At 39.6% G+C, this 11,903-nt stretch overlaps 1 protein-coding gene across 1 annotated transcript; it reads right to left on the bottom strand.

Moving 5' to 3' along the window:
- Positions 1 to 717: 717 nt before the first annotated feature.
- On the bottom strand, positions 718 to 11,262 carry LOC101844994 (proline-rich protein 11). The gene is made up of 8 exons (XM_013081834.1): positions 11,145 to 11,262; positions 8,726 to 8,790; positions 7,696 to 7,829; positions 6,124 to 6,424; positions 5,222 to 5,344; positions 3,578 to 3,717; positions 2,099 to 2,152; positions 718 to 1,182 (listed from the first exon to the last, which is right to left on the bottom strand). The coding sequence occupies exons 1-8, from the start codon at positions 11,260 to 11,262 to the stop codon at positions 1,137 to 1,139; spliced, it is 981 nt and encodes a 326-aa protein (XP_012937288.1). The 3' UTR covers positions 718 to 1,136.
- Between the last annotated feature and the right edge of the window lie 641 nt (positions 11,263 to 11,903).

The raw sequence follows: 11,903 nt of genomic DNA, 5'->3' as shown, positions 1-11,903 counted from the left end.
CTGTGTCGTTTGTACGTCCAGCAGACAGGTAAGCAATACCTCTGTGCGTCATCGGTACGGCCAGTTTGGGAGTCCAGTTGTCCGTTTCGTCCAGTCTATAAAGGCTGGGATGCTCCATTAGGCTTGCGTCAGAAATCTGTTGGATTAAAGATGCTTTTAGTAAGAATTTTACGCACTTGGCACACAAATTGGTCATTATTGAGGATTAGACGTTTAACAAGAGAGCAACATAAAAAGAAAAAGGAGAGATAAGGACGACAGGTGTTTGACAGGAAAGAAGGAGCAAACCACACCAGAGAGCCCACAAACCTTGCTCCATCAAATTGGAACTCTCTTCCCCAACCCTTGGGACACACAACATCTGAGTCTAAATTTAAAAAATCTTTAAAGACACATTTAATGACATGATTTTTATATAACTAGATCTAGATTCAGTTTCAGTACAATGTTATGTAAATGACGATATATCCATTTCTGTATTTTGCGAATTGCATTGTGTATTTTATTTTATCATATATAATACATGTGTATGTACTCATTTTGAAACGATGTCTATGTGTGTGTGTTTGGCATGCATGTGTGTGTGCACACGTGTGCGTGAGTGTGCGAAAGTGTGTGTCTATGAGTGTGTGTGTGTGTGTGTGTGTGTGTGTGCGTGTGTGTGTCGCGTGCGTGAATATTGTTCGTACATGCATTTATGTAACACAGGAGTGGGCGCTATAGAAATGATCTTCATTATTATTATTAAACCACGGGCTGGAGTAAAGAGAAGCAAGTCGTCACAACAGCAATTTGTTGGAATAGGGACAAAGTAAGACAGACAGAAACAACAGTGGAAAACAAAAGAAAAATCATCTCCCAAAGATGCCATTAAAACACTAAGCAGTCAAAATATATAACTAAATGACAAAATGAGCCACATGTGGCATTTTGACAATATACAAGTAATACTATTGATATCAGATTAAATGAGAAAATAGTATTAATCTAACTTCTTTAGTTCCAAAGTTAGAGAGACAAAAACAAAACATCTTGGAACAGCTGAGCGAGACAAACAAAGCATTGTCACTACACAAATAGCAGTTGTTACCTACCTATGACAATGAAGCATTTGTTCCCTTGTACCCCTGTCTGGACTAACATCTGGTCCTCTTGCTTGTCATGGGAGTACCTCCAGGACTCCTGAGGGGGCAGACAGTTGAGTAATTAGAGTAAAGAGAAGAACAATGACTCTATAACTGTCATTTTGAGCAGGAAAAAAGCAAATCAGACAGACTGAAACATAAGAAAGAAAGAACAGAAGTAGGGCCAAACACTGGAATCCTCCAACCACATGCAGTAAGTTTAAGTAAAGAGATGCACATCTGTACAGTAATGGCTATTTAGTGTAGGTAAAAAAACCCAGACAGACAGATGGAGAGAATCAGAAGAAGGAAAGTAAAGAAAAACCTACCGGTGGCGCCCTCTTACCACCTACATCTCCCACCTGAGCAGTCAGATTACGATTGTGTGGGTATGTGTGTGTAACTATGGTTCAGGTTCTAGTTTAGTTTTAGCATTTTCACGACACTTACAGCACCTTAAGATAATATAAGTGCTGAAGATAGAGGTGTTACAAGAGAGTAACAAACACAAAAAAGAAAGCAAGGAGATAAGGACAACGACAGATATTTGATAGGAAAGAAGGAGTAAACCACACCAGACCACTTGTCAACCTGTTGAACCACCCATGGTTCAAGTTCAAAGTCCATCTCAACACCAAACATTATTCAGAAACGAAACTTTCAGAACACAATGTCCATCATCAACATAGGATCATGCTAAATGGATAGACAGTCTTACCCCCCCCCCAAAAAAAAAGAAAATCCCAACTGCTCAAACGGAAAAACACTGCAATGAGGATTAGAAACAAGGGTCATTCACTCTATGGCTCAACATTATAACAACTCAGCTGCTAACCACACATCCTTGTCTGTGTGTGAGTATATATGGTTAAAAATATTAACAGACAAATACAGCCCTGCACAGATAAAGTACATATCCTTGATCTATATATGAGAAGTAAACATTCTTGAAAGACAAGGGCAAAGACAGTTACCTTTGTAGGGTTGTTCGTTTGAGAACTTTGCGGATGTCGACCATGGTACCGTCACTGAGAAATAGAAGAAACAACACAATTATTATAAGTTCTTACACAGGGTTTCCATAATGGCTGAATACATTGGCAAAACAAATATTTTCAAGAAATGCAGTATAAATTGTCTTAGACTGCCACCCACTGTCGAAAAGAAGGGAGGTTGACATTTCGCCGCAATTACGTCACATAGTTTACCTGAGGAAAAAAAGAATGGTCGTTTCGCCGCAAATTGAATTCGATTACAACTAGATTTAATTTAGTACGTTGTGGTGTCTTAAGGACAGAATTTAAAAAGCTTGAAGCTCACGTACTTGACGAATTTCTCGATGTTGATTTGCCATTGTACACAGGGCCTGTTAAGGGCTGTTTGCAATTTGCTGTGTTCAGTTTTAACTTTGTTAGTTGCTGATGGTCAATGAATTTTCTTGGGAACAAGAATATGTTTTGGAAGTAGGACTTTAAGCAGGATAGGTTTATATAATGTCATGACAGTGAAGATAAAAATGTGATGTCTCAGATATAAAGTTGTTGAAAAACCCCAAAGCTGTTCAAACTGGGCTGCCATTCTTCACGTGAAAGAGTGGGAATGACCAAGAACGAGACCAGTATTTACAATGAAGGGAGAAAAGGAGAGATTGAGTCATTATAACAGTTTACCCCTCCCGAGTTCTCATTGACACAGTAGGCCTAGGAGCGTTTACAAATTTTGTTTCAGAGGCTTTCACAAATTAATTGATCTTCTATCTTCTGTGTAAGTAACTTGTATTCGAATACGATTTGCGGCGAAACAATTTCCAGACTTTGACAGGTAGTCCCCTTTTGCGTCATTGGCGGAGAAACCTAACGCGCCCGAAAAGAAAAGTGGTTGCCCCAGACAGGTGGACATCATAGAGTAGGAAGTGGTCATTTGTACAGGTGATTGTCTTGTATAGGTGCTCATTAGAGTAAAGGGGTTAAGTGAGCAGTGAGTTCAGACTCAAGTAATGTCAAGCAAGTGTCGGTGACACTGAGTTTAGATGGGTGGTCACTGGGGTGTGTCCTTGAGGAAGACACGACAACCCTAGCTCAATATTCAGGGCTCTGCACAGTGGTGACCAGCGATGTCATGTTTGTGAAATTGTTCTGTATTGATGTAATATTGAGTATTTATGTAAGTATTTGAGCATGCATTTATGTATGCCTGTATTTAAAATTAATGTATTTATGTATACCATGTGTGTAATATGTATGTTTGCCATTGTAAACCAAATAGCCCTTCTCGGATCAATAAAACTGAATTTGTTATTTTTAAAAACATTTTATTAGAGCAGTTTCAGGTGTAAACATAAAATGTTAAGAAAAAAAGTCTGAACAATTTTCAGAAAAATCAGTCTCCAGACAAAGTGCTATTGTGCAAACTCGAGCCATAACAGCAGACAACATTTGAGATTGACAACTTACCCAGAGTTCTCCTTCTCCTTCCGACTCACGTCATCTTCAACGCAGTCACCATGACTCTTGACGACGTGCGATGTTTTCCTCAGCGACACACGCTGTAGCGCTGCCAGAGTGACTACAGGCTGATTGCTGGGCGCAAGCGGCTGAAGACAAAACAGATGGGATTTATGAGCTGCAGAAGAAATTTTCATACGGTAAAACCTTCTCATAAAGATTATTTCAAAAACCCCATTCACCAACTTTGGTGGAAAGTCTACGTTATGCAGACCTGCCGACCCCTTCATGATCAGACCTATGAACTTTCCCCGGAATCCTAAAAAATATTGAGTTTCACAGTGGAATCCTGTTATAACGAGAGGGAGGGGACAGGAGCAAAATGTCCGTTATAGCAGGATTCTCGCTATAAGGGATCCAGTAATAAATTCAAGGGAAACTGTAAAGTAGGCCTAATCTATGAGATTGGTGTTCTGTTTATTTCCTTTTGCTATCTCTCAAATGATGATTTGTGAGGCAGCGTGGTGGAATCAGGCTCTCGTCAAAATAATCAAAGTGAAGAAACTTGCATTTTTCCGCAGGTTTGTGGTTTTTTATTGAATTTTTGTTTTTTGGCTCAACACCTTTCATGCCCATTAAATATCTCATTTCTGTGTGCATTAAAGAACTCATTTCTGTGTGAATTTTTCTGAAAAACGTTGATTAAAGGCACAAAAAATGTAAATGACTAATCTTTGGCAGCCATTTTCTCATTAATTCTACCTCTGAAAACAGATGACCCCACCTCCTTTTTTCCCAAATATCTCGACTTGTATTCAAGATAAATGGATATCTTTTTCATCCAAACAAAGACAAGAGAACAAGCTTTAAGATGATACCAATAACTCTACATGCCTTAAAATTGACGAGAGCCTGATTCCACCACGCTACCTCACATTTTGTTTCAACATGACCTCTAGGTCTTACTTGATCAAAAATTGAATCAGGTTTCTTTTTCTAGCTCTAGGTCTAGCGATGTGGACTGACAGCTCGGCATTGGCGATCAGAAAGAAAGGGCTCTGGGCTAACTCGCCCGCTGTGTTTCCCCCCACCCCACCCCACCCTGTGGGGCTTTTTGTCTGCTTGCGCACGTCACACATTCCCTCCATCCATCACATTGCTGTGACCTCTTCATCCCCGCATCGGAGAAGTGAGAGGCATGGTAGGCCTTGATAACTAAACTAGGCGTACGCTGGCCTATCACGCAATGCGTTCTGCTTGTCTGCGCATGCCTCCCTAATCAGTCGCTCCGGCCTTCATTGGTGACACACATGGGCTCTCCTATTCTTTGTTTCTCAAGATCACAAACAAGTTTCTCAAATGACAAGGTTTTGTAATGGCCTATGCACTGAGCACAGCAGCAGCAATATTCCGCTATAACTGACTCGCATGTTTGATAGCGCTATAGCAGTATTTTATTTACAAAGATAAAGAGGAGAAAAAAACGGGGTTTTAGAATAGTTTCTTTATAACAGACTTCTCGTTTTTTCCGGACTCCTTTTAAGTGGACCCAACTGTATATCAAAAGAAAAACTTCCACATAAACTTAAATCCAACGCAATAAGGCACAAAAGTTCCCATTTGATCTAATGATAATCTCACATGTCTACCAACCTTGGCAGAGAGGTTTCCGTCCTCGTTGATTCTTGACCTCAGGTCGGGGCCGCCTGTCCTCTTGAGCTTCACGCTCCTCAGAGCCTCAACAGTGACCTCAGGCAACAGAGTCCCGCCGACCGCCTGCGACAGAAAAATGAAAAATGATCAATTGATGAGGACCCGACAGACATGTGGCGTATCGTCCATGGCACGGGAGGTGTGCAGCAGACTTGTTTATTTTCGTTTGAGCCAACTGACAAGCTAGACACAGACTTGGAAAAATAGATGACAGGTGACAGGAAAAAAACAGGATAATAATAATACAGTTTAGTGATTTTATCTTTTTAACAGTATCCAATGACTCAGATTCAGAAAAACTTTAAAATCTTTGAGCATTAGAAATCAGTGACCACTGAAGTGTGCAAAAGAACCCCTGCCCCCCCAAAAAAACAACAACAAACAAACCAAAAACTAAAAAATATACCAAAACAGAAGAAAAGATCTATCAAAACTTACAAACAGGTGATGTGAATAAACAAAGGCAATTTGTTTTTTCAAGAACATCCCGCAGAAAAACCGGTGCTGGCTTTTTTTTTTTTATGTAGTTGCTTTTATACTCCCATCGACACAATTCAGATTATTTAAGAGGTGGGCTTTTGACCCTGCCAGTCGGGCCCAACCCAGCCTGAGAGGGATACATCTCAGCAGAAAGATGAAGGTACTTTATAAAAATGTTCTCCCCAATTGAGAATCGATCTCAGATCTCTTGCATGCAACAGCTAAGCACCAAACCATTACACCACAGACAGGTCCAATATCTGTTGCAGATCCGTCACTTGAAGAGAAAAAAAATATTGGCAACAAGCCATAATAACCATTCTACGTGAAATGACCAAAAAACAAAAATGACTTTCACTCACCCTCATTTTCTTCATGACCTGATCCTTTGTCTGAACATCTGTCTTCAATCTTCGAATCACAGGCATAAAATAGGGTGGGGGTGGGGGTGGGGGAGGAGGAGGAGGAGGAGGAGGAGGAGGAGGAGGAGGAGGAGGAGGAGGAGGAGGAGGAGGTGGGGCTGGTGCAGCCGCGCTGGATACGAGCATATCAGGAGGGGCATACTCTTTGCCTCTTGCCTTCTCGCTGACAAAAGACGAAACCTCGGACACCGCTGGCCCGTGAGAATGAGCCTCAGAGTCCGACTTGGAGCTGCTCAACAACCTGAACATGAAAAGGAGAAAAGAAAAGATGTCAGTACACAATTGTCTTTGGATAAGATCCACCACTTACAATCTCAGTTCACTTATGATCCCGCTGTTTCAAGAAAGCAAAATTATAACTACACAAAAGTCAACACTAAAATACTTCTCTGAAGTACCACATTGGCCCACGATCCCGCACTTACCTTGCTCCGAAGCACAGGGATCTGTGGCAGAGACTACTGTATACCACTTTCTTCATTTCCTTTTGTTCTTGTAGTAGTCATTGGGGAAATATGTTGTCACAAATCCAAATGACAGAAAGCAACTAGAAAGTTGTTACAAAGCCCAATAAGGGATCCCCAACGTTATAACATCATATTATGTTAGAAAGAGCAAAATTCCATCAAGTGGGACTGGTTTTGGTACAGTGTAAGAGACAAGGCTTTAAAATTACCAATAGTCGAATCATGGACAGTCCTTGAAAATTCTGGACAGTTGGCAAGCCTGCATAACCAGTACTGATCTATAACAGCAAATGTGCACTACTGGCTAAGTTGATATCATTTTGGACTATGGAACTGATGGCCTTAGTCAAATCCCCAAACAAGACATTCTGAACTTGATTTGGGGTGTTTTGGCTCAGTCTTATAGAAGATGAGTGTTAAACTTAGAAATCCTGCCTCTTAAAAACCTTACAGTGTTGAAAGGGTATTAAACCGACACATTGACAACCCCCCTCCCCACTCCCCCCTCCAACACACCCAAATAGTATGACACACCCTTACACCTTCCTTGACTCCAAACATATCAAGATCTGAAGAGTGGGAAGTAGCTCTGTCTGCCACCTAGGCAAAGCGATGTCATGCATACTGCTTCAATATCGTTTGTCACTGTTTTTTTTTTGGACCCCCCCCCCTTCCCCCCTTTGTTTGCACAAAAAGTAAAAACCTGCCTTAAAAGCAGCCGGCCACAACCATTTTGCGGGCCCTTCCCCGGGGGGGGGCCAACCCTGAAGACCTGGGCCCTGGCCTCCCCCTTTCCCCTTGGAACCCAATGGGGGGGGGGGGGGGGGGGGGGGAATGATAAACCATTCAAACACAAGTGATATGCTAAATCCCAGTAATTAGACTACCAAATACTTAACCAAAGCATCCATCTAGACAAAGTTTACATTTTCTTTCCTGCACAACTAGCCACAGTTACATAAGTCTACCATTGTTAACAAGTCTACTTTCTCTCCTTCACATTGACAAATTGATATTTCTTGCATTCTTGATATTTCGTACCCACATTAAGTTCACATTGGCATCACATACCTGGTTAGTTTTAGCAGCTTTTAACTCAGCCTCCAATTCAGCAATCCTAGCAGACAATCTGTCAGATGTCGTCAAGCCAGACAATAATCCTCTTGCTGCTGTTTTACTCTAAAATGAAAAATAGTGAGAAAAAAAAAGAAAAAAAAAAGAAAAATCAAATTCAATTTTCAAGTTCATGCTGAGTCATAATGCAAAAGTATAAAATCTCATGGTCCACTTAACATAATATAACCCCCCCCCCCCCCCCCCCCTTCTGGTTTGAGAAAGAGAACATATATTACTTTTTAACCTATTTGATACGGTTTGATGCAACTGGGATGACACTGGCCAGGGCACACTACATTAACTTGACTTCTACTTCTACACTTTGCATTCTGGTCCGTGTGCGCAAACAAAAGATCTGACCATGTAATAGGCCTACTTAATAGCCTTCTGATTGATTGTTTTCATCCCCCATATAAAATCGTGATATACAAAATCGAAAAAAATTTATTTTGGAGGATGATACTCATTGTACATTGCCAATTTGATTCTGTCTAGGTCAGCCAGATTTCCCTTCATGGATGGAGCAAAAGTTACCTTTTTGGCACAAAACAATTGAATATTCAATTAAATTAAACAGATTTTCGTAATCAAACACATGAATTTTTCAAAATCGCAAGTCGAATCATTTGTGTGTTGTGTCAAAATAGTAGCTCTTTCCCCCCATGAAGGAAAATCTGGCTTACCCTGATGGAATTAAATAAGAGAGTATATATATTCAAATTGTGCCTTTTTGTTCCTACATAAAAAAGGAAAACCTGGCAGCCATAAAAAAATAATCAAATAGAGATTTGATGAAACTTTCTACAATGTGCTCTGTATATTAGAATCTCACCTCTCCGAGTTTCTCTATACACTGTACACTAGTATCTAAACACGTTCTTGTTTCACTTTAGCTGAGATAGCATCCTCTGATGGAGGGCGAGACTGTTGCTGAAATCAGAGTTTACTTTACAATTTACAGACATGAAAGCTAACTCCTCATCTCCAGTCAGAGCCGTTGCACCAGTGAAACGCTGGCAGCAACCTGATCACATTTTTAACCATGACAAGTTTAAGCCACAAATATCGATTTTCGACATTACTGAAAACAGGTCCCTTTTAAGCGCATAGAGCTACTTTTTGGGGGGAAATGTGCTATAACATAAATATAAAATATTATTATTTATTATTTTTATTTTTATTAGGAGTTCTCGGGTGAATGAAAGAATAATCAAAATAGGTACACAAAAAAAACTCTCATGTAGCCAGTGTTAAGAAAAGAACACACTGTTTTATCTTTCCTTCATCAGCAGAGTCAATGAATGAAAAGTGAAAATAAACTTCTTTGGATGTTAGTCATTTAGTCATGAAGCACAAGTATGACTTAAGCACTGCATTCTCTTTTTCAAGAATGAAGATAAAAATGAAAAGAGGTAAACACTTAGGGATACAAAAATCTAGATTAATATGATGACATTTTCATCCTACAAAGCAAATATAAATCCTTACCATGTTGAATGCATCAAGCATCCATCCCGTCACATAATCCATTGCTGTAGATCAGACAGAGTTGGCAAATCAACTGTGAGAAAATCTGGGGAGAAATGGAGAAATGTTTAAAGAAGCTGCAGTTACAGAGAAATAAGAACCAAGACCCAAGAACCCACACACTAGCGATGATAAGGCCGAAACAGTGGCAAAGATTTGCACTCAAGTTCAAGACCCAACTCCCCCTATTGCAAGTTGGAAGAAAAGAATTGAAAAAGATGAAAACATCACTATTTTATACTTAAATTTCATTCTCAAGACCCAAGTTGCTTTGATATTTAAAAATAAACAGCTAATTAAGTTTAAGTCACAAATTTCCTGAATGTTGATGTTGAAATACAGAAATATGTGTACAAATAACTAACTGAATTACAGGGCTAGTTGGGAACCAGAAACATGAACATGTATTCCGAACAGTGAGCTCCAACTTCACTTGGCACTACACTACCACTATACTACCAGTCAGTGCAAAAACAAACTACAGACCGCTTAGCCTACTGCTCTAAAACTAATAATAATTGGGTCTCGGTGACAGTGTCAGTGCTGCAGTCATCTTTTAAAGTAGTACATATTGTACTTGTGGAATGGTGTGTACGTCTCTGCATTCATTGAACATGAGAAGGTATACTCCGAAGCATGACAGTGTTTTTGGGATTGTAAAGGATACAGCCTTTATCAGCAGACCTCCAAAAGCAGGCTGCCACAAAGTCATGAATTCTCAGCAAATGCTGTAGGCCTACTTATGATAAGAAAATTGAAAACCAAAAATAAAGAATTTGTTTACATACTGTATTTTTCAAATTTTTAACATGGTATAGGAACTGGACAATGAAACTTGGCTTGGGATCAAAACATTACTTTAAGCAGAATAGCAAGCTTATTTATTGAAGAAAAGTCCAAGAAGCAACGTCCGAAAGCTAAAAGAAAAAGAAGAATCTGACAGTTTTGAAACATTTGCAGCAGTCTACAAGTAAGACAGAAAAGCCTCTATTTTGCTGCTCTCTGTAATTTGAGTAGAGTATTTCTGCATACATTCCTTAAAAGTCCTTTGGAAGTCCAAGAAGAGGATGAAGTAGTGTTGTGGCTAAACAACAGAGGTGGACAAAAATATAAGAGCTGAATATTGTTTTCGATGCCTGTTGTTTTATTGAACAGTTGATGCAAGTCAGGCAAATAAAATAATCATGCTGAAATTCTTCCAGCCGGGAAAAACCTTTTAGTCGGCCAACGCTTACCATTTAACGATCAAAAGGAAAATGGAAAGGCTGTAAAAACTATAAAAATTTAATTAATTTGGCTTGCACACAACACTTCTGTGATGTGAAGTCTGGCATGCGCTATCATGTGCTAAACATGTTAACGTAAATTTTTACTTCTAGACCAGCACGCAGATATGCACTACATAATATTGGCTATGGAACACACATCGGCAATTAAAAACCCTCACATTATTTCCTCACCTTCTGAACCTTGACATTCGTTTGTAAACTATATTTCTGATTGATTTTTATCGAAATACGTTGATCATCCGATTAAATAAACACTGGGGAGGCTTTCAGCTGTCTTTGTTTACAAAATGCCAATTAAACTTCCCGGCATGGCTGCTGGTTGCCAGGAAAACTTTTTTAACGCATGTACCGAGTAAAGGTTGTTTTTTTTTCCTGAAAAGAATTGCTGCCATACTTTCAGTTGCCTCCGAGGAAGCCTACGCAGAGAACCTTGAGCCGATTTAATACAAGGTTGTTTTTCTCCCATTTTTGAATTTGTATATATATTTTTAGTATGAAAATCAATAAAGATTCCGACGCCACCCACGATTCATGTAAAGGAATCGGGGTTCAGTGTGCCCACTTCGGGGCGCTGAGCGGCCAATCCGGTATAAGGCGAAGAACCAACGCGTCCCTCGCAACGAACTGTAGGCTTTCATATAATCATAGAGCGTGAAGAGAAGTGTGATGCACTCAGTCATGATTTTTTTTCTTCTGTTGTTTAATCATGTATGCCTACGCAATTATTAGTCAGCACCTGCTGATTTTGGAAAACGTATGGCACGTAGGCCACAAATGAACGATAGACAGATAGAGTGTGTGTGTGTGTGTGTGTGTGTGTGTGTGTGTGTGTGTGTGTGTGTGTGTGTGTGTGTGTGTGTGTGTGTGTGTGAGAGAGAGAGAGAGAGAGAGAGAGAGAGAGAGGGGGGGTGCATGAGTTACTGAGTTTGTATATATAAAAGACACTTTTGTGCCTCACAAAATGGCTTAGATCTAGTTTTTACACAATATTGATTAGATACTACTTCTACTGATGCAGAAAGAGGATTAAATTGTCTTTAATATATTTTTTTTTACAAAAACAGATTTGGCTCAACTAGATCTACCTAGATTAAGTTTCCTTTTGATAGAAACTTCAATATTTTAACCCCAAAGTTTCCTTTTGATAGAAACTTCAATATTTTAACCCCTCCCCAAGATCAGAGTATTTGATTTACAGAAGCGTATAAAAAGGTGAACACCACGTGTTCTTTTCCGTTATGATAGACTCGGAAGAAGTTGAAGCTTTGAATGCACAAGTCAATAATTACATGTATTAAATATCAACTGAACGCATATCTTT

This window comes from Aplysia californica, unplaced genomic scaffold, assembly GCF_000002075.1.
Source record: "Aplysia californica isolate F4 #8 unplaced genomic scaffold, AplCal3.0 scaffold00148, whole genome shotgun sequence".
Classification (NCBI taxonomy): Eukaryota; Metazoa; Mollusca; class Gastropoda; order Aplysiida; family Aplysiidae; genus Aplysia; species Aplysia californica.
Note: the sequence above shows the minus strand (reverse complement) of the source record. Positions and strands in the feature narration are given on the sequence as shown.

Excerpts from the sequence above, each read along its gene's own strand:
- LOC101844994 (XM_013081834.1), bottom strand. The coding sequence starts at position 11,262 with ATGACTGAGTGCATCACACTTCTCTTCACGCTCTATGATTATATGAAA. Across the intron at positions 3,718-5,221 it reads ACGGAAACCTCTCTGCCAAG|CCGCTTGCGCCCAGCAATCA; the intron begins GTTGGTAGACAT and ends TTTTGTCTTCAG. Across the intron at positions 1,183-2,098 it reads AAACGAACAACCCTACAAAG|GAGTCCTGGAGGTACTCCCA; the intron begins GTAACTGTCTTT and ends CTGCCCCCTCAG.